This window comes from Drosophila mojavensis, unplaced genomic scaffold (assembly GCF_018153725.1).
Source record: "Drosophila mojavensis isolate 15081-1352.22 unplaced genomic scaffold, ASM1815372v1 contig_36, whole genome shotgun sequence".
NCBI lineage: Eukaryota > Metazoa > Arthropoda > Insecta > Diptera > Drosophilidae > Drosophila > Drosophila mojavensis.
This window is the reverse complement of record NW_025318858.1, coordinates 11,765,087-11,788,249: the sequence shown is the minus strand read 5'-3', so window position 1 is coordinate 11,788,249 and position 23,163 is coordinate 11,765,087. Positions and strand designations below refer to the sequence as shown.

The following is a 23,163-nucleotide window of genomic DNA, read 5'->3' as shown; positions in this document are numbered from 1 at the left end:
TCGCTCTCTTTTATCGCATATATTATTAACATCAAATCGAAAATGTTACATACAATACTGTACGGACGTACACGACAAATTGTAAAATATATATTATTGATTTCAATAAAAAAAAAGATAAAAAATTATTGCAAAACTTAAAAAATCGAACACTTTTATAATTCGTAATTCTTATCAAATTTATAGTACAAATAGAATATGCAAATGCGATTTACCAGCAAAACATCGAAACTAGAGAAAAACAAGATATATAAAACTTGAACGATTGCAAATTGCAAACACGTCTTAATGTCTAAAACCCAATACCAAGCAAGTATTGGCCATAACAAATAAACAAAAGTAGAAGGACAACCACGATAGAAAAAATACCTAAACTAGGAACGAGGGGCAATGTTTCAAAAATTGAAAAGCATATATCAGCTGCCTGGACATGTCACGCATAACTAAATACAAAAGACAGAAAGAGCCACAGAAACAGATGCAGGATATGAAGGCAAAAAATACAAGAAGCATAAGCTTCTGCCAAGGATACGTTGAGGATATTAAATGACAGGACAAATGGCAAGCTGAGTAGCTGAGCAGGTTTCTCGAAGGTAAACGAAATGCGCAAATCCTGTTCACAATACCAGGAGACAACAAACAACAAATAGCTGTGGGTTAGATTTATAAACATATATATATATATATATACATATAAATGCATATATATGTATGCGTGTATATATGTATGTGCTACAATAGGTAAACAAGAGAATTACAATATGCTTTTTTAAAAATTAGAAAAACAACGTGCAATAGTCAAGGCAAATGGTGAGGCATGCCACTCGCCTCACAGGACAATAATATTGTGATAGAGGCGGTGGCAGGGGCAGGGACAGGTGCAGGGACAGCAGCCCGAAAGATAAACACAAGCCACACAGACATCGAAGGGTCGTGGCAGTGTTGTTCGGCTTTCGGGTCGGGGCTGTGCGAGGTGCGCTTCACAATTGTGGCAAGAGACGCTGGGGCGCCTTTTCGGCTTGCGGCTGACAGTTGAGTTGCTTTTCATTTTTTTTTTCGGTGGGCGTGGCCGCGACACGTTGCAACACAAAACAGAGTGCTATGAGAGGCTTTTCTTATTGTGCTGCGCAGCGAGACAACTGGATGGCTTGTGCATTGCATTAATGTTCCGGTCACGTATCCTTTTTAATCCTGACAAGAATATTATTTCCATAAAAAATGGCACGCAGCTAGCTGCGCGCGCTGCCACAACGAAATCGTTGCAGAGCGTCAAGCATACGCCACGTATGCCGCAACCGAATCATAGACACGACAGCAACGGCAGCAAGCAGCAGGCAGCAGGCACCCAACAACGACTCATGTATCTAATTTTATTATACAGACACCCACATCTATAGAAATACATACATACACACACACACACACATGTGAAGCAAGTTCAAGCATTAACATAACGGTCCACGGATAGCTTTAAACATCGCGCGTAACTTATGCGACTGTCAACACTGCGTATGCGTATTGTGCGACGGCTTAAAGGCTGAAGTTTTATGTTGTTGTTGGCATTTATATTTATATAAATTTATTAAAAAGTTATATACACTTCTATGCTCTGTTTGCTTAAGAGTAGGACGCACTTTGCACTAGCATTCCTTTAAAGATTGATTAATAAAGAATAGTAGAATAGACAATAGTAGAATAGCCAATAGGAACAAGGTTGCGCCTTGGTTTAGCTCGACCTGGAGTGGTATTTAAACCGATTATCGATTTCAAGCCAGCCAATTAACAGAACTCTATATGTATGAATTATAGTTAGCTATGCTGAACGGCTCACCCCCTTTTCTTTCAAATTCCTATTTAATTTGAAAATTCCGTTTCTTAAAATCACTTTATCCAAAGTCCCCTACGGCATATAATTAGTGCAGTTTTTCTTGTTCCGTATGTTGAACATGCTCTCTCGCGATCCACTTGAGGATTGTAGAGAATGCTCTACCGATGGCATAGAAACATAGAAGCATTTGGGTTCGTTGACGTTGGGATTCCATCAGTCTGTTCGTGTGTTCGTAAAGCATTTCAACGATATTGAATTTGTTATCTGTCTGTCTGTTAATTTTACCTATCAATTTGATTTACTTGATCTTGTCATTTCTCATTGTAATTGCACCAACGCCAACACCAATTTTTAGTGACATTTTATAAACACAATTTCAAAATGAGAAATCAGCTTAAAATGGTATCCATTATATGATTAAAGAGCCAGAATCCCCGAAAAATGTTTCCCAAAATGCTTATCGAATATTACGGAAAAGATTGTACGGGCTTTAATTTGTATTTAAAAAATCATATTCCTTATACGAATATTTTGGCTAGGATCAGGAGCAAAGCCGAAGACACAATGGTAAAGCTGCTCTTGCTAAGAGTTCCCGCCGGATTGCGATTACAATTGTCATAGTTACACGTGTTACAGTACTTAGCCCAGTCATAGCTGTTGGTCACATTCAGACTTAGATAACAAACTGGTATAGAGCTATAGTAGCAACCCAGAATCTCTTGGGTTTTCACGTTGTCTGCGAAAATAAATGCGGATATTAAATATAATCAAGTACTACAGAAATAATTCTTCATATTGGCTAATTACTTTGGGAGTAGTAATATGTTAGATTCAGGCACTTGAACGAATTTTCCACGATGCTTGGAACGTTGCTGTGAATCCTTCTCAGCCAGCCGCTGGTCGTGTTGGCAGTTTGTACGTTGCAGTACTGTGAGGTGGGGGAGCGACAGGAGCTCGGCGAATCGCAGGTGTAGCAATACAGACCGTTAACTGCAGATGTGATATGGATTAGAATTGCTGAAGCACACACAGTTCATTTCCAGCTTTTCTCACCCGTCTGCAGGCCCAAAAAGGCCGCAAGAACTAGAGCACAAATTAACTTCTTCCACATTTCACTTCCAACTGCTAACTAATCACCAACTCAACTGTTTTAACACTAAATACCTAGATATTTACATTGCTTTACTCGACCGATAAGATAAGAAAGCTAATCTATTTTGTTTATGTGTTTGCATTGTTGACTCAGCCTAAAAGGGGATGTCCATTTTTTCAGCATATTCGACTTATATATAAGACTATTATGTCATAGTAATTAATAGAATTTTTCATTTGTAGCACAATCAATATACCCAGCATTTCGTTTCATTTCTTTTAGTTCAGTCCTATTGTGCAGTTTGATCCAAAATGGCTGCGAATAAATATTATGAATTCGATTATAATGGAACTCGATGTCAAATACTTCTGATCCAAATAAATGAAATGAGTACGATGCAGTAAGCTGTCATAATAGATATAATGTATTTAATGAAACTGAAAAAAAAAAAAAAAAAAAAAAAAAAAACAATCCACTATATAGAAACTTGGAGAGGGATCTTTTGGAGAGGTCTTCAAAGGCAAATATGCTGGCAGAGATATGGCCATCAAGGAAATTGCGATCGACCCCAAGACATGGACAGACAATAAAAATGTGCACCGCGAACTCTTCTACTTGGAAAAGGTTAATGGCCACGCCCTCATCGTACAATTATATGGACTTATAATGGAGGAAACAGCAATTCATTTGGTTATGGAATACGTTGCAGGAGGAAGCCTATTTCACTTTCTACACAACACAAGAGACGAATTAACGTACTCGCAAGCCATTACATTGTTGCGGCAAGCGGCTGAGGTATGTTGTCTAAATATGTATGTATGAATACATATACATACAGATATATTCATGATTCATTTTATTCAATACATGGAAAATGTGGAAAGTATGCATAATTCTTGACCAGGGCGACGAGCTGAGTCGCTTTAGGCCTGTTCGCCTGTCCGTCCGCCCGTCGGATTTCGGAACTTGTGTGTGTGTGTGTGTGGCTGTGTGTGTGCATGTGCTGTTTCTTGTGTTCACATATAAGTACATATATTATTATATATTATTATATTATAGGCGCTTGCTTATCTTCACTCATTTGAAATTATTCATCGTGATGTAAAGAGTCAGAATATGTTGCTGGACGCCGAACGCAGAAACTTAAAAATTTGCGACTTCGGTTTTGTAAGGGAGTTGGAAAAGGACATGACTAAAGGAAAAGGCACTCCGCTATATATGGCACCCGAGGTGCATATATATATATATATATATATATATATATATATAGTCAAGCTTATTAGTTCAACTCATTTGATTTCATGCAGCTTGCCACGGTTGGCAGTTACTCTTCTAAATGCGACGTGTACAGCATGGGCATTACGATTTGGGAAGTTCTGGCGCGTGAGATTCCTTATGAATCGCCGAAGGTAATTCAATCTTATTTATATACACCATATATTTCTATATATTGAGCATTTGTATGGTTTATGCAGGTCTACGGCCCTCTCTGGATGATCTTAAATTTGATTGTCCGGATCAATTGAAAATTTTCATTCAAAGCTGCTGGGATAAAAACGCGGATGTTTGTCCCACCATGCAGCAGGTCGTGGCAGAATTGCAAAAGTATTTGTAGACTCGATATACGTTCACCAGCTCAGCAGCAATGCATACGTCTTAACTCTATCTATGCTCCTCTCTAACATTTCAAGGATACGGCACCGCTGATATATGCGTATATGATTTCTTTTTATATGCTGCTCACCAATTTTAGCTAAATATATAAATATACATAAATATTTGCTAGTTTTCGGGGTCAATTAAAATAATTTTAAGTGCTCGCATGTCCAATCGATCAATGTGCATAGCAAATGGGGAACACATTCACTAGACAACAGCTGCTGCTACAGCTCAAGCAAGTGGCCAACTGGCCAATTGGCCAACTGACCAACAGGCCAATAGGCCAACCAACCATTCATCAGTCTCTGTACTTTGAGACACATTGGCGAACAAGTTTCAACTATCGTAATTGGCCCGGAAAAAGCTTAAAGCCAAATATTTACACACACAGCACGCAGCCAAACTGAGGAAAGAGTTTTCCAGATCAATAATTGAAAGCAAAATTTCTACGACAGATCCACTAAAGCACCAATATAACCACACCTAATTATTGGCTAAGATAAAAAGAATAGAAGTGCAAAAGACATAAAAAAAAATATGTTTGTGGCATATGCCGAATGAATAAATGAAAATAGGCCATCATCCGTAGAAAGCTGGCTTGACTGCTTCAAGTTAAAAAAAAAAAAAAACAAGCCCATATTAATATTTCGTACACCTTAATATATCTACAACTAATTATCCTACTCCTTGTGTCTCATCTAACCGTACATTTGCAGGCATTCTCGAAAGTCCTGAGTCCTGACAAATTGTAATTTCCGTCAAAGTTGGCCGAACTTCCTTAATCCTAGTTATTCTTCCATGGGAAAAAATTTCCTTCCCATTATAACAAATTCAATCCTTAATATTGATATAAAAAGGTCTTTCTTTCTCTCTCTCTCTCTCTCTCTCTCTCCCTCCCTCCCTCTTTCTCTCTCTCTTTTTCTTATAAACACAAGTATGTATATACCGAAATTCATATTCGCGGTAATTGTCCTGCCATTTTCCAATTTTTCTCTTCTCCGTTCAGTTTTCTATCCCCCTCACAATAGTAGTAATTGTTGATTAAATGGATGCTAGTCTGCCGGTACTCAGTTTGCACTTCCATTTTTCGTTGTCGGTTTCCATTACCAATTCAGGCGTTCGCCTGTCTGGTGACTCTATTGTCAAAGCATTTAGCGATGCGGTGTTCGATACGAACACCGAACACTGAGCAGAGTGTTAAAGAGGTTCCTATGTGCGTGTGTGTCGGGGGGCATGTCCAATGACTTGGCTCATTGCAATTTTGCACGTGAACTTGTTAAGAGCAAAAACCACGTCATGAAATGCAAATCGAACACTTATCGTCAGAGTCCAAAAAAGAAACAATGAAACAAGAAACAATGAAACACACTCTTCGTAAGCCAAGTATAAGATATTCGAGTTACCTAGTACCTAGCAAATAGACAGACGAACGCGTCTAGATCAACACGTCATTCTCATCATATTATATCCTGATTTCTAATTTTCAATGGGTTCACAACAGAATACAAAATATATAAGCTACAAACAATAAAACATAAAATGCTATTTCATTTAATTTTATATATTCCTGCTTACTATATTAATTTTTATACTTTTACTCATCTTGTTTAACAAGTAAAATCATGAAAACTGCAAAGCCTAAAGACATTTCAGAACAATACTTTTTTAAATTACGCGCCCTGCTGCGAGTGCCATAGCAACGAGCTTGTTACATGCTCTTAATAGTACTGCCCATTTGAAAGGCCACCAATGCTGCCCATTAGTATTTATCGATTGTTGAACGTTTCTTTTTTTTTTTTTTTTTATTATTTCGCGCTAACCAGCAAATTTGTAATTAATTGATAGGTTTAATTGAATTTATTGGAAACAAGCTATATGCCACTTATCGAGACAATCCAATTCCTGACTGCCGACACTTTGGAGTAAACACCAGGATATTTGGGCTTCGCACAGCCAAATCCCCAGGAGACAACGCCCCATAATTTGCCATTGACGGCCAGCGGCCCGCCGGAGTCCCCTTGACAGGCATCCTTGCCACCTTCGGTGAGACCCGCGCATAGCATACGGTCCGTAATGTTGCCAAAATGCTCATATGCTAAAGTGCATTGGGTCTGATTCACCGTGGGCACGGTGACAGCTCGCAGCACATCTGACGATTCCTCGGCATTTTGAGTATTGCCCCAGCCGGTGATTGTAACCAATGTGCCATCTGGAAGATCCTCATTCTGTTCAGGCAGCTGGGCAAATGCCTGGGTGACGTCTGTGCTATTATAGGGCGCCAGCTCTAGCAGGGCATAGTCATAGTCGATTGTTCGTGAATTGTAGTCGGGATGACGGTGAATACGCCGTATGTTGACGATCAGGCCATCCTTCTCTTTGCGCGTGGCACCGACGCGCACCTTCAAGGACTCCACACTAGCGCTCTCCACACAATGGGCGGCGGTCAGTGCCCAGCCGACGCCAATCAATGAGCCGCCGCACATGTGAAAACTACGCTGCAGTGAAATTTGATACGGATAATCCTTAATAGACACCTGAACGCCACCTACAATGCGTCCATCTTGTCGCAGCGTGGGCACAGCCGGCACAGTCAGGCCGCCAACGCAGGTGAACAGTAGCAGCGGCAGGAGCAGCGTATTCCAACTTAACGACATGTTCGATTCCGAGTGGATAAGCGTTATGTTAGCTCAGCGGTTATTAGGAATGCTTATATAGACGCCGCCCAATGGGTTATCAATCTATCAAGCTCATTTTCCAGGGTCAATCATCGTAGCCGCGTAGCGAAGGTATCCACTTGGCCTAGTTAATCCGTCGCCGATACTCATAAAATTTTATGGCCCATAGACGATGATATCGACGTCATCGAGAATGTTATCTAAGCCCAATTCTATTGTTTGAAAAAGACAATTCAGGGTCTTGTTTTTCCCTCAAAATTATGCCAAATATATATAAATTGGCAACAATATAAACATATTTTACTCTATATACGTATATATATAGCAACAACTCACACATATATAGATATAGTATTCCACAATATTATCATGTATCTTACTTAAGAAATCATGTTCTTTTTAAAACATAAATAGAAGTCTGTTTATCGGATATAATATAGAATATGTACAGTTTATACAAATATATTTGATATGGAGACAAACTCTATTACTAAAGTACCAGTCAATATAATCAGGATATAATCAACAACAAGGGCTTATAGGCTGTACTCTATAGTACGATATAGAATACGTTAAATTTACATAAATACCTTTTGAGATATTGCAAAATTATAACGGTGATTCATCAGATTGTTCAGCTATCTCAACTTCTGGTTTCCATTTCCGCTAGTTCCTCTAAAATTACATATATCCAGATTGTAATGCACTTCCTTATAGAAAGATTACGAAGTGCATGCGTTAAATCCTCTTTTATCTCTTTGTTACAGATTTTCCACTAAGACGCGTTGATTTGTGTGGGATCAATGGGAATAACCGCCAAACATTACAAAATATCAGGGAAAAAGCGAGCGCCGTATATGTAGAGAATACTCCTACTCTCCTGCGATTTATACAATTCACGCTGCAATGGCTTTCGCTTACAGCTTTAGCCAGGTCAAGAACTTGTTGTTGGACGGCATATCGGTGACTCGTTCCAGCCGCAAGCCATTCAAATCGGCCAACTGCTTCAGATCCCTGATATCCCGTATGCCCCACTCACTATTGCGACTCCTCAAGCTCGCATCGAAGTCGACATTGCTTTGGGGTGTCAATAGGCCGTCCTGGGCATAGGGTCCATAGGTGAAGAGTTTGCCGCCCGGTTTCAGCAGCTGGCCAGCAGCACGAAATAGTCCCTCCGAACAGTTCCATGGCGTAATGTGCATCATATTGCAGTTCAACATATAGTCATAGCTGGCGGGCTTTAGCTGCGCCCTCGTCCCTTCCTCCCATTGCTGCAGCTCCTGCGAAATGTCCACAAAGAGTGGTGGGCAGATATTACCAGTTGCACAGTCGGCGGCATATGCCTTAATCGAACTGAAATCTCTGCGCTCATATTCCGTTGTTTGAAAACTGATGTTCGGTAGGAGGGGGGCCAAAAAGCCGGCATGCTGACCCGAACCGGACGCGATCTCCAGTAATCGTAGATTCGGTGTACTCTTATCAACCTGCTGCAGCAAGGCCTCCGATATGGGTTGAGAATTTCGATCTGCCGAAGGATGTGTGCGTTTTATAGCGCTGCGAAGCGTCGTCACATGAAACAAACATCGAAAGTGTTTTGTGAGACTGTGTGCGATGCTTACTGCATAAATAAGTTCTTAGTTTCATTGTAATTCAAGCGAATATTTTACCTCATATTTGGAATTGATTATTAGCAATTTATTCCCAAATTCACTTAAGTATTTGCTCTTAAATTGCTTTATTGTACTTTCTTGGCGCTGCTCGGCTAAGAACTTATCGATATACCAGGGCTGCAGTATCTCGTGAGCCGATACAATACAGTGAGCCAATCATGTGCCTATATGGATTATCACAAGTTACTTATAGCTTATAAATTCATTTTCAGAAATAAATATTGTAACAGTAAACAAATTTAATAATATTAATATAATTTTATAAACAAAATATATTTAGTATTTTATTCATACTTGCTTTGCCATTATATATCGGAAGCATACCGATATATGCAAAATTTCTGTGGCAGTTCCGTTTTATCGCCTTGCCGCCACATTCGGTAGTGAGACAAAATTTTGTCAATTTTAATTGGGTATTGTTTTTGTTGAATCAATTGTTGCAACTAAGAAAGCTGCACAATGTCTGATAACGATGATGATTTCATGTGCGACGACGATGAGGACTACGGCCTGGTAAGAATTGCAACATTTCACAGTATTCGAATTTGTATCTACGGCATACCTCAACACCCGGCGTCGTCTGCATGGTTTTCTCTGTGTGATTTCAATTTTAGGAATACTCGGAGGATAGCAACTCAGAACCGGACGTAGATCTAGAGAATCAATACTACAATAGCAAGGCACTCAAGGAGATGGAGCCCACAGCGGCGCTAGCCAGTTTCCAAAAGGTGCTCGATCTGGAGAACGGCGAGAAGGGCGAATGGGGCTTCAAGGCGCTGAAGCAAATGATTAAAATCAACTTTAGTCTGGTGAGCCTTAAGTGGGCTGCAAAATAGAATATTTATGAACTATGACCCCTTCACCCCCTATCTGTAGAGCAACTACAAGGAAATGATGGTGCGCTACAAGCAGCTGCTCACCTACATCAAAAGCGCCGTCACACGCAATCACTCCGAGAAGAGCATCAATTCCATACTGGATTACATATCGACGTCCAAGAATGTAAGTAAGAAAGGTGTGAGACATGATAAACCTGCCCCTAACTGGTTTAACATCGTATATGTACTTTCATATGTATATGAATTATTCATATTCAAAGTAGTTTTCTCTGTTATTCCTTGTCAACTAACTTGCATTGACTTTGAAGAAGAAAATCTATTGCTGTATTTTATACATTATCTTAATCATAATAAGCTGCAGCAGCTGTTTGGCTGCTTCAGCATAAACAACTTTGCAAAGATAATATTACCTTTTATAGAGGATCAAGTTTTTGTTTGTACGCAAATAGCGATACAGGTCTTTACAGATAGATATATATATATATATATATAGACATTATAAATAAGCAAAGTCATGTGTTTTTTATATATTTAGAACATTTTGTAATATGGAATATAGGCAAAATGTTTAATATGTATATAGAAATGAAATTATCTTAATATTAAGCTAATATTAATTGAATTATTTCAAAGAATTTAAAGATAATTAATTATTATATTTTCAGATGGAATTGCTGCAGAATTTCTATGAGACCACTTTGGATGCATTGCGCGATGCCAAGAACGATCGTCTGTGGTTCAAGACGAACACGAAACTGGGCAAGCTGTACTTTGATCGCAACGACTTCACCAAATTGCAAAAGATACTCAAGCAGTTGCATTCGAGCTGCCAGACAGACGATGGCGAGGATGATCTGAAGAAGGGCACCCAGCTGCTAGAAATTTATGCGTTGGAAATCCAAATGTATACGGTGCAGAAGAATAATAAGAAATTGAAAGCCCTCTATGAGCAATCGTTGCACATTAAATCGGCAATACCTCATCCACTGATAATGGGCGTAATACGTGAGTGCGGCGGCAAAATGCATTTGCGTGAAGGTGAATTCGAAAAGGCGCACACCGATTTCTTTGAGGCGTTCAAGAACTACGATGAGAGCGGATCGCCCAGACGCACAACCTGCCTGAAATACTTGGTGCTGGCCAATATGTGAGTGAGAGTGCGAATAAATTGAGAATAGTTATAATCAATTAATTGATCATATTGTCTCTGACAGGCTAATGAAGTCCGGCATTAATCCATTTGACTCGCAGGAGGCCAAACCGTATAAAAACGATCCCGAAATATTGGCCATGACAAATTTGGTTAACTCATACCAAAACAATGACATCAACGAGTTCGAGACTATATTGCGCCAGCATCGCAGCAACATAATGGCCGATCAGTTTATACGCGAGCATATTGAGGATTTGCTGCGCAATATACGCACCCAGGTGCTCATTAAACTGATCCGACCCTATAAGAATATAGCCATACCGTTCATAGCCAATGCGCTAAACATTGAGCCGGCCGAAGTGGAGAGCCTGCTCGTTTCCTGCATACTGGATGAGTACGTTGATCACCGAACATACCGTTATTATTACTGTATACCTCAATTAAAATTATACTCCGCAGCACCATCAAAGGGCGGATCGATCAGGTAAACCAGGTGTTGCAGCTGGACAAGGTCAATAGCAGCGCTGCTCGATACAATGCACTGGAGAAATGGTCCAATCAAATTCAATCACTGCAATTCGCTGTAGTACAGAAAATGGCTTAGACATAAGGCAACGATTAAAATCTAATGGAAATTCTGAAAAATATCAAATCAAATATAGTCTTCTTACTAAAACATTTGCACAGACCATGAAATAACGCTTCTATATATAAATGAAGTATATCAATGTTAAGGGCTTTCAAGATAAAGCTGCGATAAGCACAGGTTGTTCTATCATAAATATGTATGGCCGATAAGCAATTGTATATTTCCATGACTCGAATGAAAAAAAAAAAATAACAAATATTCAAAGCGAAACTGATTTATAACGTTAAAGAAAATATGGAGCCGCCGGTTTAATTACTGGTTTTGGCGCTGTGGATTGTTATTATGGGAATTATTATTCCATTAATTTAGGGGATATATTCTGATCGAATTTTCAAAGAGAATCTTATCATAAATTAGTTTTCATTAGAAATGGAAAGAAACTAGGCATAGACAGATACTTTATTGGGCGAATCATTATACTCATTCACAATAGTAAAACGTGTATATTAAGTTCATACTTATTGCTGTCTGCATTTCCAACCGCCTGTTCGTTCGCATGAATCCAAATCTAATGAAGGTGGAGACTTTAAATCAATGCCCATTGCAGGCGCGGCAGACCAGGTAAAGCTATATAGATATATGTTGCACTGTTGAAGCTGGTTGATCTCTATTGCTTTGCAACAGATATGATATATTTATCAATTTGAGACCGGCCAACCAGAAAACATTGAAATGATTGTTTTACAGTTTTATATAAATATCAATACTTAAATATAAAGAACCACAACTAGAGTTCAAATTAGGCTGAAAAAAACAAAATAAAATTTTCGATTATTCTCGATAAAAAAGTTATCGGATGAGTTATCGAAAAGATATGATAAACTTGTACTGCGTATGGTACACACGAGTATGCATGCCAAATTTCAGTTTTCTAGCTCTTATAACGGACTCATACGGACGGACGGACAGACGGAAGGGCTACATCGACTCAGCTCGTCATCCTGATCAAGAATATATGTATATACTTTATGGGGTCTGCGATGACTCCTTCTGCTCGTTACATACTTTTTCACAAAACCATTATACCCTGATTTCTCATTATCAATGGGTTCAGAGTATAAAAATACAAATTAGATTTCAACTTTAATTAAGCAGCTTCAGCGCCTGATGTGGCCGTCTGCCGTACTTCAATGGCAGAAGTTTTGCTACAGCGCTCCAGCATCCACAATCTTAGTCTATAGATCCAGAAGATGACGACGCAAAAGAATAGCGCCAGCACAATGCAGCCACAAACGCTGCCAATGGCCAAGCCCGGCGTCTCCCAGTCCAGAATGAAATATATATAGCGATTACCAAAGCTGCAAATGCAATCGAATAAGAGAGGACCCAAAAGGGAAATCAAATAGCTCACAAGTCGGTGCCGCCGGCCCAGAAATAGATAAGCGAGAACACGCCATAGACGAGGCCCACCGCGAGCGGATAAACAAAGTGCATCAGGCGAGTGGGAAAGGCCACGACGAAACAATCGAAGAGCATGCAAATGGAATTGAACGCATGTGCCCACAGATTGTACAGTCCAACGGGACCGTCAGACGTGCCTAAAACGGGGTTGATTGATTAATAATAGATTGTTTAACAACACTATAAACGCTTGGGCTGCTCACTAGGATAGAGCGCTGTCCAGAAAACCAACGTTATCATCAGGGCCAAAACTGTTGTCGTAAAATGCGAGCACCAGTATATCCTAAGAGCCCAGCTGCCAGAGACTGAAATGAAGATATATTAAATATAAATCCAGCAAACCCAATAACAATAAGAATTATGACTCGGACTCTAATATACTATGAATGCTTCACATACGCTTAATACGACGATGTTAGAAGCAATTTGATGTACATTATATATGTATTATATTATTATATTTTACTTGAAATAGTAGGAATATTAAAAATAATATATTATTATTATATATTTTATAAACTACTTCACTTTGGAAGAGTTTAAATAGTTTTCCCTAAAACCAAAAGCCGACAGATGAATTATTATTTAATAAACACTTTGATTTTGATCCAACATATTTTAAACTAATTTTTGAAAATTAAAATTGTAATATATTATACCGCTGCGTTTTCGGAAGCCTATAATTCAATTCAATTATCTTTTTAATAATTATTCAAAAAATTATTATTTAAATTGTAAAATTTAAATTGGTTTGAAAATTAAAAACCTTTTCATACTTTTCATCAATTTAAATCATTTTCTAGCTGGAGAATTATAAAAAAAAAAAAAAAATGAGTAAGAAAATTGTACAAAATATTTTCTTACCAAAATAGCCGGGCTTTATAAAGTATATGGTGGCCAGAATGGCGCCATAGGCACAGGCATAGAAGCATAAGGAGAAACCCCAATCGGTTAGATAGATGAACCATGTGCCTTCATTGAATTGATCGACCAGACTGCTAATGACCCCAGCTGCAAAGAAGGCCGCCAGGAGCCAACGATAGATCAGCCAGATGAAAGAGCGTTCGCTGCGCTGCCATTGGGAGCGACAAAAGTCGGCGGGCTGATCGTGGTACAGTGAAAACTTGGCACACTGAAACTCATCCACCAGGGGCTGGCAGCAGCAGGTTTGCTGGCTGGTATCACGCATCACGCCCGCCGGATGGACTCGATGTCTGCGTAGCTGGACGAGAGCTGCTAAAGCCGACCAGAGCAAATGGCTGACGCGTCGGTAGAATGTCAACTGCCGCAGCCAGGGCCAGAGTCGAGCCAATAGGCCTGATAGTTTGACATTATTTCCGCAAATTGTTGTAGCCAAATGGCAATTCGAGTGTTAGCTTATCAGCGGTGATTCTTATCACCTGTTATGCCTGACTGGAAGGTACTTCCAGCCAATCTATGCATATATCGCTGATAGCTTCCAAAATAGCCGTTTAGCCGGTATTACTGATGTTGGCCAACTACTCGGACTGACTTGGCTAACAGTCAGTGTGCGGCACCAGGCCTGTATACCTTCCCACGCTGCTCAGTAAAACCCGACACGCGTTAAATGTGCTTTCAATTATTTAACAGCATTTTGTGAATTTTTGCAGATGATTCATTGGAGCAATAACAATATTATCAATAGTTTTCATTTATCATTATTTTTTTTTTTTTTTTTTCACAGAAATTATATGATAAGAAGACCCTATCACAGTCAAAAGTAATTCCCCACTTGAACTTCTCATCCTATAAATAGGCATTTCTACAAAATAGTAATTGATTATCGCATTTTGAGCATGTAACTCGTGTGCTGAACAATTGCCAATTCCGTTGAATTCGTCAAATGAAAAAAAAAAATAATAATAATAATAATAAATAAATAAATAATGATAAAAAATAGTAACCTTGAGTTTTAGATAAGATGACAACGCGGAACATGTTGTTAGTCAAACAAAACAAATTTATGATAATAATTTAGCAGTTCATTCATGACGAATATCTCAAAGCATTGCTATAATTATTTACCTTGATTAAAAACAAAAAAAAGGGACTGACTTATCAAAAAAATCATATTGTATTTACTTGCATAAGAATATTTAAATAATATATGTATGTAAAATTTTTAAAAGTATGTCTAGTTCAAAATATATAAATAATATATTATAATAATAGAAATGTTATGCACATAATACTACTACTAAGGGAGAAGGTCGAGCCTCTAAAATTGAATGTAGCTACGAATATAGACGTATGTTTATACTACAATTTATTTTTGTAATTGATTTAAAATTTAAATAGAAATATTTAAATCGAATTGTTATCTTCCTAGCTGTCTATCATAATTTGTAATAGATTTTTCGCACACGCAAATCAAAAATTGAAATTTAAACATTTCGCCTGGATCTGATTGCAACAGACATGCAATCAACAAATATCAAATACAGTTTTTATTTGCGAATAGCAAATGGAATGTGATTTTGGTACGGTTCGGGTTGGAAATTCAAATTAACAACTTTTAAATTATGCAATAGCGGGAAGTAGCAGATATCAGTGCTAGATACAATACGATAATTGAAGACACTTTCAATTTCTAAATCAAAATAGAACAATTTCTAAGTGTCTTCGGGTCAATAGCAAGGTCAGCAAAGAGGGGCGTATAAATGGAACAAATACAAGTGCAAATTTTTGTATGACACCTTATATATTGTATATATGTATGTACATATAGTTGATGTACAAGTTTGGAATTTTCAACACAAAGCAATTTGTAATCGATCCCATGTTTATTAAACTGACCCTCAACTGGTCAAATTACGTTTGCAAATTGAAATATCAGATCCAGTCAACAACAAATTTCTGGTGTAATAATTTGTATTCATTACTGTATAATGCAGACGAATGAAGAAATATTTACAAAATGTGTATACAAATAAAAATCATAAAAAATAATAATTTATTAGATATTCTACTAAGTGTTTTAATATTGAAACAAATGGAGAAAAATAATAAATGATTTATCTAAAAAATTTTGCAAAAAAAGTCTGACTTTTTTTTTTAAAACACTTTCCCACCCAATTGCTGATAAGCTGAATGTGGGTCAAACCTAAAAAAACAGAAATTGAAAAAAAAAAAACTTTGTAGTTAAAAGCATTTTTTTGGAATTTGCAACTCCCATAGTTTGCTTGCATTTGAGCACTCACATAATTGGGAGAGCTCAGAGCTTTAATTGGACGACCTCCAGGGCTTCAAGTTCAATAAAGTCAGCTCAGCAGCTGATGTGTGTTTTATATGGTATGATGACAAACGACGCTGCTGCTGTCAATAACACTGATATCATATCATTCGAAATGATTCCCACAGCATCATGTTTTTGGATGGAGCACTTAACAGATCGCCGACTATTTGACACTCACTTTATATATGTATATGTATATATGTTTTTGTTTTTGTTTTCTGTTATTGGTTTTGTGTGTGAATATTAACGATATGCCTTTAATTAAATTACTTAGTTTTATTTATTGCTATGCCCAATACTTTGTTCATAAAATGGATATGTTGACTATATAGAAAAAAAAAGATACTTCAGAAGTTTTATCCAACTGAAATTTAACATCTTAAATTTATTTTTTAAATTAAAAAAAAAAAGAAACTAAAAACAAATTAAAATTTTCAATAAATTAATCTAATATAAGAGAGTTTAAGCGATCGATCAAAACTTCCCAAGACTTTAAATGAGCATATAGGAAGAAAAATTTTAAACATTAAGACGGCAGTCGGGCATTACCGACTGCAGAAATGTCTATCACGACCCAAACTGTGCCAGATTCATTCTATGATTTACAACACTGCAATTTTCATATACTATTTTTTTTTATTTTTTTTATACAAATTAATGAAGGATGTTAACAAAAATTTAGTCGTTACCTTAAAATTGTAGAAAATACCGTTCCCCCAATGAGCGCAGATATATCCGCCATACGAGTATGCATTTCAAATTAAAAAATAGTTTCATAAAACAATATAATGTTCAAAAATTAAATTTATAAAAATAAACACCCAAAATTACGAAATAAATTTGTTTCAAATGTTGATAGTATAAAAACATATATATTAAATTAAATTAAAATAAATTTGTGCTAGCCATGTTAAATACAATTATTATTAAATAATAACAGTATTATTATATATTATCTCTGTAAAATATTTATGTGCTTAACTTTAGGCTCTACTCAAAGGGTATATAGCAGTGATCAGGCTTCAGTTCTTTTTACAAAATTCGTATTTTTTTTTTGTGATATTAATTTGGTCGATCGCATGGCGTACGGCTTCGTGTATATAAAAGAGTCGAAGCCTGCGCCAACTGCTTGGTCGTGTTATTTGCAGTGAGCGCGTTTCTAATCGTTCCGTCGGTAGCGGGCTCGGCACAGTCATCAGTTAGAGGGTCTCTCGAAGGGTAAAAGCATTCCACTGCTTTCAGTCGAGTCTGTCTCGTCGTGTGTTGTGCACGAGTGCGCGTTCCCACTGGAGTATTAGCGAACAGCCGAAAAGCGCGAATACATACATATACAAATACATATATATTTTACCGACTCCGTCCAAGTCATAGCCCAGCGAATGATTTTCAAGATCACACAGAGCGCAACAATAGCTGAATTAGGCTGAAAGTTTATTTCTGCACACAATTAGCAGAACAACGCCGGCAACTCGGTAGCCAACATCGTACATCGATTAGCGATCCTAATTAAATAAACAGAAAATGCAATTCCTCAAAAGGTTCCGGAAGGGCCTCAACAATGAATTACAAAAGCAAAATTTCGGCTTCGAATGCAGTCACGTGCATCTATTTTATAAGTCTCTGGTAAGTTTAATAGCTAAACGGTAGTGCTATGTGTCTCGCAAATTATCTGAAAGCCCTTTACACTCTGGGCAACTTTGTGTTTTAGTTTGTGCATGTAGCAAGTGCTATTAAAGCATTAAGTACAGCTTGACGTTTACAATCGTATGTAAGACCAGTACCAACAGACCGTCTAACGACTATTGAATACACTTGCTAAAGAAATAAAAATATATATATATATATATTGTTTGAGTTATTATTCAGAAAATATTTAAATTATTTTCTATTCTATTTTCTATTTATATTTAAAAAAAAAAAATGTTTTTATGATTTTAATTAATTTATATAAATATATTTTTTTTATTTATTTTTTTTGATTATACTTACAATTTACATCTATACACAACTATTTATGGTATATAAATTAGATAAAAACAATTATTTTCATTTAACAGATATTTATGTACAAATAATATGTTTATTTATGTCTATATATTTTAATTCATTTTTTTTATATATTTTATTATTGGCTTTTTTTAATTATTTATAAATTTAGTTTAGATTTATTTTCTAAAAATTTTTATTTTCCGCGAGTTTATTTATTTATTAACATTATTCAGTTTATTTCAATTAACTTAAGTTAAGAAAAAAGGTAAAAAGTTTCCCATAAGTTTAATAAATATTATGTTCACCCTAAAATCGTTCATTCTTAAATGTATTATTATATTATTTATAATTATATATTATATATATGTCTTCCATACCTAAAACTAAAAAAAAAAATAATAAAATTAAAAAAATAAAACAACTAAAACATTTTTTGAAATATAATTTATGAGCATCATTGACAAAGCTTTTTGTTGATTTACATAACTATACAATACCTTACAATACTGATCAATACCTTAAGCATGACAGAAAGTAATAACAAAAAATCATATAAATAAATAATTGGCGGATATACTGAAATAGTACTTGACGCTAACAATAACAGTAACAGTGCCCGCATTGTACATAAAAAGTAAATTCCGGAAATATCACACCATAATTTGTCACATTCATATGACTTATCGAAATTAGAGAATAGAAAAACTGTGTTTAGCACATTTCGTTTTAATTTAGACATGGCACGAGCAAATGTATACACATAGATACGTATAGAAATTATATACTGATATTGGGGTCGTCTAATGGCACACGATCTTCCCGAAGTTCAAAACAAATCAATTCTCATTGCGTAATCGACAAGTTATGTTATTTGGCTTTTTTTTTTTTTTTTTTTTTTGCACTTCAACCAAGCGAAAACGACAACAAACTTACTAACTAAATAAGCACGAGCCCGGTCAGTTAATACGTCATTAATTTGACAGCACGAGGCGAACAGACAGTGAGACAACACATAGTAGATAACAGTCAGTTAACAGCTGTCGGAATTTTAGGTCTAACCTGATACTGCCATAAGCGGAATATTTATATGCAAACATGCAGTTGCACTCGGTTAGTTAAATAAATAAACAGCAATTATACGTTGTGTAAAGGTCAGATAAGGTGGGCAGGTAGATGCAGTATGATTATCAATGATTATATATAATATATATGCGCATAACTTTAAATGTTAATCACATTAATTTGATTAGCTCTTATCTATATTATTTAATTACCTTTAAAAATTTGGACTCTCAGTGCGGCAACGTCAGAGCTAGGTATCCAATCAGTGCTGTAGTATTCGTGAACCTTGATTTTGCTTAGTTGCAAACTCATGGCTGATAGCGGTATTTCGCTTATTAAATATGAATGTAAATACTATAACTAAATACCTCATAAAGAATGACTTCCTACAAGTTAGATAACAAATGTACAAAGACCGTGTTTGCTAAAATTATTACAAATTATAGTTGAATTTTCAATGAAAAGAGGCGAAAACATTTCCTAAGCTTTCCAATAAATCTTAGATAAATTAAGGAGGCCTTTATTTCCACGTGCAAATTTATTAATTAAAGTTAAGAAAGTAAATATAAAAATATGTTATATAAAATATACATCCTATTTATATAAATTATATATCAAATAAAGCTCGATTAAGAATTAGGAAGATAAACCCGAATATTAAAAATAAAGTTGATTAAGACGGTATTTAAGAATTTGGTAATATTTTAAACAAACACAAAGTAAAAAAAAAAAAAAAAATTAACGAAAAACATCATAGATATTTAAGAAGAAAATTTACTAGCAAAATAACTAATCAAATTTAAACAAACTTATCATTATTTTTATGAAATAATTAAGATTAAATCATTTGAGCTATTCAAGAATTTACTGCATAATATAGATTATTTAACCTCTAGCACCTACTGATCTTTCAACTTTCTCGTCCTCTCTCTCTCTCTCACTCTCTCTTATCACGGCGGCTTACTCACTCTGTTTCTTGTTGTTTATATTTTTCAGTGGCAAAAGCATGAAGTCAGCACAGTCTATTTACTATATCGTTGGCTATTGGCGCTGATATTTCTGGGCGTTTACATCACTTGCATCATTCTGCAATTCTGTGATGGCAAATTTTTTATCTACATGACCAACTGGGGCTTTGGTCTGATCACGATCACAATGATAGTTGCGGCCGTGAATGTTACACGCTGGCACTACGATCTGCAGAATGTCCGGAGTCTGGTGCAGGAGGCGGGACAGAAGGCGCGCACATCATGCGGCCTGAAGATATTCTGGTGGCTGTATAATATATCATTATTGCTGGCACTAATCATATCCACAGTATACTGGATATTTCTCAATGGTCGCATGAGTGAGTTGGCGAATGCAATTCTGAATTTTATACTAAACAGAATACTTACATAATTCTATTCAATGTGCGTAGACAAACCAACACGATTTCCGGTCATCAGCATTGTAACGCATGCTCTGAATACCGTTTGTATGCTGATCGATTTTCTAGTCGTTGCATTTCCGCTGCGTTTGTGGCACATGGTGCAGACGATGTGTATGGCCATCGCCTTCTTTCTGTTCACCCTCATCTATCACTTTTGCGGCGGCACCGACGAGTAAGTAGCCCGCACTCTTAAAATGTCTATAGATTGTCTAATTAATTATTTTCGATTTGAAAATCTAAACGCAGATTCGGCAATCCCTATGTCTATCCCATACTGGACTGGAACAATCCCAAGCGCTGTCTGATCACCTTTGTCGGCATTTTCCTAATGATCATCTGCTATTGGGTGCTGCTCTTTGGCGTTCACAAATTGAAGCAGGTCTTCAATCGAGCCTTCAGCATTGTCTGGACACCCCATGCCGTTGGCCTCATATGAGATCAGCTCTCTATCTAGCACTGACTAAATACAAACAATACCATTATCATATCATACTGCACTCAAGTAGTTATAGGTAGTACCGCCCGCATTATCTCATTATTTCCATTTAGTTACATAACTCACACACACACACAGACACACATTGATTGACACACACTTCCATGCACACATTCTATGCCATTTATTTATATCAATTTATAGCTGTATGCAGTAAATTATTGTTATTTGGTAACTACTAGCTCTGCGATTAATTTATAAGTACATTTCTACTGGTTCCTTAATGTCGAAGCAATGTACAATTGCTTTGGCTATATATGTATATTTTAACTCTATAAACAGATGAATAAAGCTCGTTGCTATGGAATCCATTGCATAAAGATTTCGTTTAAAAACAAATTTGAAAACCAAACAAGAGCATTTTGTAACTTAAGTTTTGTTCATACCGAAAAGCTATAAAAATGATACAAAATCAAAAAAAAACTATTTTTCTTACAGATTTGATGTGGCAACAAAATAAAATAAAAAATTAAATCTGAAGAAATATTAAAAATTATTCAACTAATTTATCATTAATATATTTATAGCTTTATACATTCCACTATTAAAAAAAAATACAAATATAATTATAATACAAATTTATTGGAAAATAGCAAACTGTAAATATAAAATAAAAATAAATGACATAAAAATATAGAAATACAAAAACAAAAAACAAAAAAACTCATAAAAAATTAGTTTACAGATATAGAATATATATATATGTATATATATAAATATATAAAATAAAAACAAAATAAAAACAGTATTTATAAGCTATTAATTTCAAATATAAAATTATTTTGAAACTTATAAAAATCTAATATAAATATATAAATATTATTTTATAATTTTAAATCTATAATTTTTAATTAAAAATAAAATAAAATGAAAATAATTAACAAATAATGCCAAAAAACATTGATTAATGCAATTAAATAGACTGATAAATAATAACTAAATTTAACGAGTATTAACATTTTACAGCATTTTAAGAATTGAATAAAAAACTTTGTTAAAGATAAAACAAAAATATAAATAATGCCTAAATGATTCACACGATATAAGAAACTCAATTTTCTCTTCTGTTGTCATTCATTTGTAATATAGAGAAATTAAAAATTATATAAAAAAAAAAATTTATAAAAAATAAATTAATTGATAGGAAAAGATTCTAAGCTATTTTGATTGAATATATAAAAATAAAAGATAAGATAAAAGGGACAAAAAATTATTGTGCAATTTTATAATAAATATAATATGCTCAGAGTTAGAGTTAGGGTATAGAGACCAATGACATATGCATAAACTAAGCCAACTACCGAGGCACAGTGCACATAGGTAGACAGACTAGCACACATACACGCAAACGCACACATGCATATGTACATACTTATGTATGAATGTATGTATGCAGACACAAATCTTTTGTTACACTCTGTTTTTTCGCACTCTCTCAAGGGTTTCATATTCGTTTACCAAGTGCTTCGCTAATTCTTGCTCAGCCCCTATCGATTATATTTCTATGAAATTGAAGACAATAGCTAGAAATAAACATGAATTATGTTTGGTTAAGCTGTGACACACATTAAAAAATAGCATTGTTGTGTATATACAAATACAGTTGAATACATATGTATTTATAAATCAAAGAACCAACATCCATCCAACCCGATATGTCATCATATTTTAAATGATTGCCAAATTATTTGAGTAAGAAAATAATGCCATCATGCTACACCGAACCAAGCACAAACGAGTTCTTCCAAAAGCTTGCAAAAGAAAACAGAGAATAAATGCGGCAAAGGAACATGAATAAGCATAAAATGAAAAGAAAACTGTACAAAGTTAGTTAGAAAGAGATTTGAGGTAGAGGCGGATTGCTTTTATTCTGTTTACGACGATTGCTGAAACGCGAAAAAGAGATGAAAGACTAATTAGGTCTGTTTCTCTCCCGAGGAATACTACAAAAGACTGCAACG

The 23,163-nt window shown here is 35.7% G+C and overlaps 7 protein-coding genes across 9 annotated transcripts; 3 read left to right on the top strand and 4 right to left on the bottom strand.

Annotated features, from left to right (window-relative positions):
- Positions 1-2,295: 2,295 nt before the first annotated feature.
- Positions 2,296-2,992, bottom strand: LOC6576588. Its single transcript, XM_002002541.4, has 3 exons — positions 2,882-2,992; positions 2,636-2,818; positions 2,296-2,564 (listed from the first exon to the last, which is right to left on the bottom strand). Exons 1-3 carry the CDS (start codon positions 2,937-2,939, stop codon positions 2,347-2,349), a joined length of 459 nt encoding a protein of 152 aa, XP_002002577.1. The 5' UTR covers positions 2,940-2,992; the 3' UTR covers positions 2,296-2,346.
- Positions 2,993-3,187: 195 nt separating this feature from the next.
- On the top strand, positions 3,188-4,697 carry LOC116803870 (putative mitogen-activated protein kinase kinase kinase 7-like). The gene is made up of 5 exons (XM_032728868.2): positions 3,188-3,321; positions 3,405-3,716; positions 3,981-4,151; positions 4,229-4,330; positions 4,397-4,697. Exons 2-5 carry the CDS (start codon positions 3,462-3,464, stop codon positions 4,445-4,447), a joined length of 579 nt encoding a protein of 192 aa, XP_032584759.1. The 5' UTR covers positions 3,188-3,321; positions 3,405-3,461; the 3' UTR covers positions 4,448-4,697.
- A 1,443-nt stretch (positions 4,698-6,140) lies between these two features.
- LOC6576587 (trypsin-1) lies at positions 6,141-7,584 on the bottom strand. Its single transcript, XM_002002540.4, has one exon. It carries the CDS (start codon positions 7,232-7,234, stop codon positions 6,452-6,454), a length of 783 nt encoding a protein of 260 aa, XP_002002576.1. The 5' UTR covers positions 7,235-7,584; the 3' UTR covers positions 6,141-6,451.
- A 101-nt stretch (positions 7,585-7,685) lies between these two features.
- LOC6576586 (UPF0585 protein CG18661) lies at positions 7,686-9,034 on the bottom strand. 2 transcript variants are annotated; one of them, XM_015165259.3, is made up of 2 exons: positions 8,923-9,034; positions 7,686-8,857 (listed from the first exon to the last, which is right to left on the bottom strand). In XM_015165259.3, exons 1-2 carry the CDS (start codon positions 8,925-8,927, stop codon positions 8,173-8,175), a joined length of 690 nt encoding a protein of 229 aa, XP_015020745.1. In that variant the 5' UTR covers positions 8,928-9,034; the 3' UTR covers positions 7,686-8,172. The 2 variants fall into 2 exon arrangements, with proteins under 2 accessions (XP_015020745.1, XP_002002575.1); XM_002002539.4 differs by having other exon boundaries at positions 7,686-8,809; positions 8,923-9,033.
- Positions 9,035-9,270: 236 nt separating this feature from the next.
- On the top strand, positions 9,271-11,595 carry LOC6576585 (COP9 signalosome complex subunit 2). The gene is made up of 6 exons (XM_002002538.4): positions 9,271-9,438; positions 9,540-9,734; positions 9,802-9,927; positions 10,430-10,911; positions 10,979-11,311; positions 11,377-11,595. Exons 1-6 carry the CDS (start codon positions 9,385-9,387, stop codon positions 11,519-11,521), a joined length of 1,335 nt encoding a protein of 444 aa, XP_002002574.1. The 5' UTR covers positions 9,271-9,384; the 3' UTR covers positions 11,522-11,595.
- A 1,035-nt stretch (positions 11,596-12,630) lies between these two features.
- On the bottom strand, positions 12,631-14,941 carry LOC6576584 (protein rolling stone). Of its 2 annotated transcripts, none has more exons than XM_044008901.1 (4): positions 14,893-14,941; positions 13,171-13,272; positions 12,918-13,104; positions 12,631-12,864 (listed from the first exon to the last, which is right to left on the bottom strand). In XM_044008901.1, the coding sequence occupies exons 1-4, from the start codon at positions 14,924-14,926 to the stop codon at positions 12,654-12,656; spliced, it is 534 nt and encodes a 177-aa protein (XP_043864836.1). In that variant the 5' UTR covers positions 14,927-14,941; the 3' UTR covers positions 12,631-12,653. The 2 variants fall into 2 exon arrangements, with proteins under 2 accessions (XP_043864836.1, XP_002002573.1); XM_002002537.4 differs by lacking the exon at positions 14,893-14,941 and adding an exon at positions 13,832-14,283.
- A 2,417-nt stretch (positions 14,942-17,358) lies between these two features.
- Positions 17,359-21,509, top strand: LOC6576583 (protein rolling stone). The gene is made up of 4 exons (XM_002002536.4): positions 17,359-17,846; positions 20,271-20,622; positions 20,695-20,878; positions 20,953-21,509. Exons 1-4 carry the CDS (start codon positions 17,745-17,747, stop codon positions 21,140-21,142), a joined length of 828 nt encoding a protein of 275 aa, XP_002002572.1. The 5' UTR covers positions 17,359-17,744; the 3' UTR covers positions 21,143-21,509.
- Positions 21,510-23,163: the final 1,654 nt, after the last annotated feature.

Bases quoted from the DNA above. Each gene is read 5' to 3' on its own strand.
- LOC6576583 (XM_002002536.4), top strand. From the start codon at position 17,745: ATGCAATTCCTCAAAAGGTTCCGGAAGGGCCTCAACAATGAATTACAA. The intron at 20,623-20,694 runs GTGAGTTGGCGA...CAATGTGCGTAG, and splicing joins ATTTCTCAATGGTCGCATGA to ACAAACCAACACGATTTCCG. The intron at 20,879-20,952 runs GTAAGTAGCCCG...ATCTAAACGCAG, and splicing joins TTTTGCGGCGGCACCGACGA to ATTCGGCAATCCCTATGTCT.
- LOC6576587 (XM_002002540.4), bottom strand. From the start codon at position 7,234: ATGTCGTTAAGTTGGAATACGCTGCTCCTGCCGCTGCTACTGTTCACC.
- LOC6576584 (XM_002002537.4), bottom strand. From the start codon at position 14,156: ATGCGTGATACCAGCCAGCAAACCTGCTGCTGCCAGCCCCTGGTGGAT. The intron at 13,273-13,831 runs GTAAGAAAATAT...TCTTCATTTCAG, and splicing joins TATAAAGCCCGGCTATTTTG to TCTCTGGCAGCTGGGCTCTT. The intron at 13,105-13,170 runs GTGAGCAGCCCA...ACCCCGTTTTAG, and splicing joins CTGGACAGCGCTCTATCCTA to GCACGTCTGACGGTCCCGTT.
- LOC116803870 (XM_032728868.2), top strand. From the start codon at position 3,462: ATGGCCATCAAGGAAATTGCGATCGACCCCAAGACATGGACAGACAAT. The intron at 4,152-4,228 runs GTGCATATATAT...GATTTCATGCAG, and splicing joins CGCTATATATGGCACCCGAG to CTTGCCACGGTTGGCAGTTA. The intron at 4,331-4,396 runs GTAATTCAATCT...TGGTTTATGCAG, and splicing joins TTCCTTATGAATCGCCGAAG to GTCTACGGCCCTCTCTGGAT.
- LOC6576588 (XM_002002541.4), bottom strand. From the start codon at position 2,939: ATGTGGAAGAAGTTAATTTGTGCTCTAGTTCTTGCGGCCTTTTTGGGC. The intron at 2,819-2,881 runs GTGAGAAAAGCT...TCACATCTGCAG, and splicing joins CTTTTTGGGCCTGCAGACGG to TTAACGGTCTGTATTGCTAC. The intron at 2,565-2,635 runs GTAATTAGCCAA...TTATTTTCGCAG, and splicing joins AACATATTACTACTCCCAAA to ACAACGTGAAAACCCAAGAG.
- LOC6576585 (XM_002002538.4), top strand. From the start codon at position 9,385: ATGTCTGATAACGATGATGATTTCATGTGCGACGACGATGAGGACTAC. The intron at 9,735-9,801 runs GTGAGCCTTAAG...CCCTATCTGTAG, and splicing joins TTAAAATCAACTTTAGTCTG to AGCAACTACAAGGAAATGAT. The intron at 10,912-10,978 runs GTGAGTGAGAGT...TGTCTCTGACAG, and splicing joins TACTTGGTGCTGGCCAATAT to GCTAATGAAGTCCGGCATTA.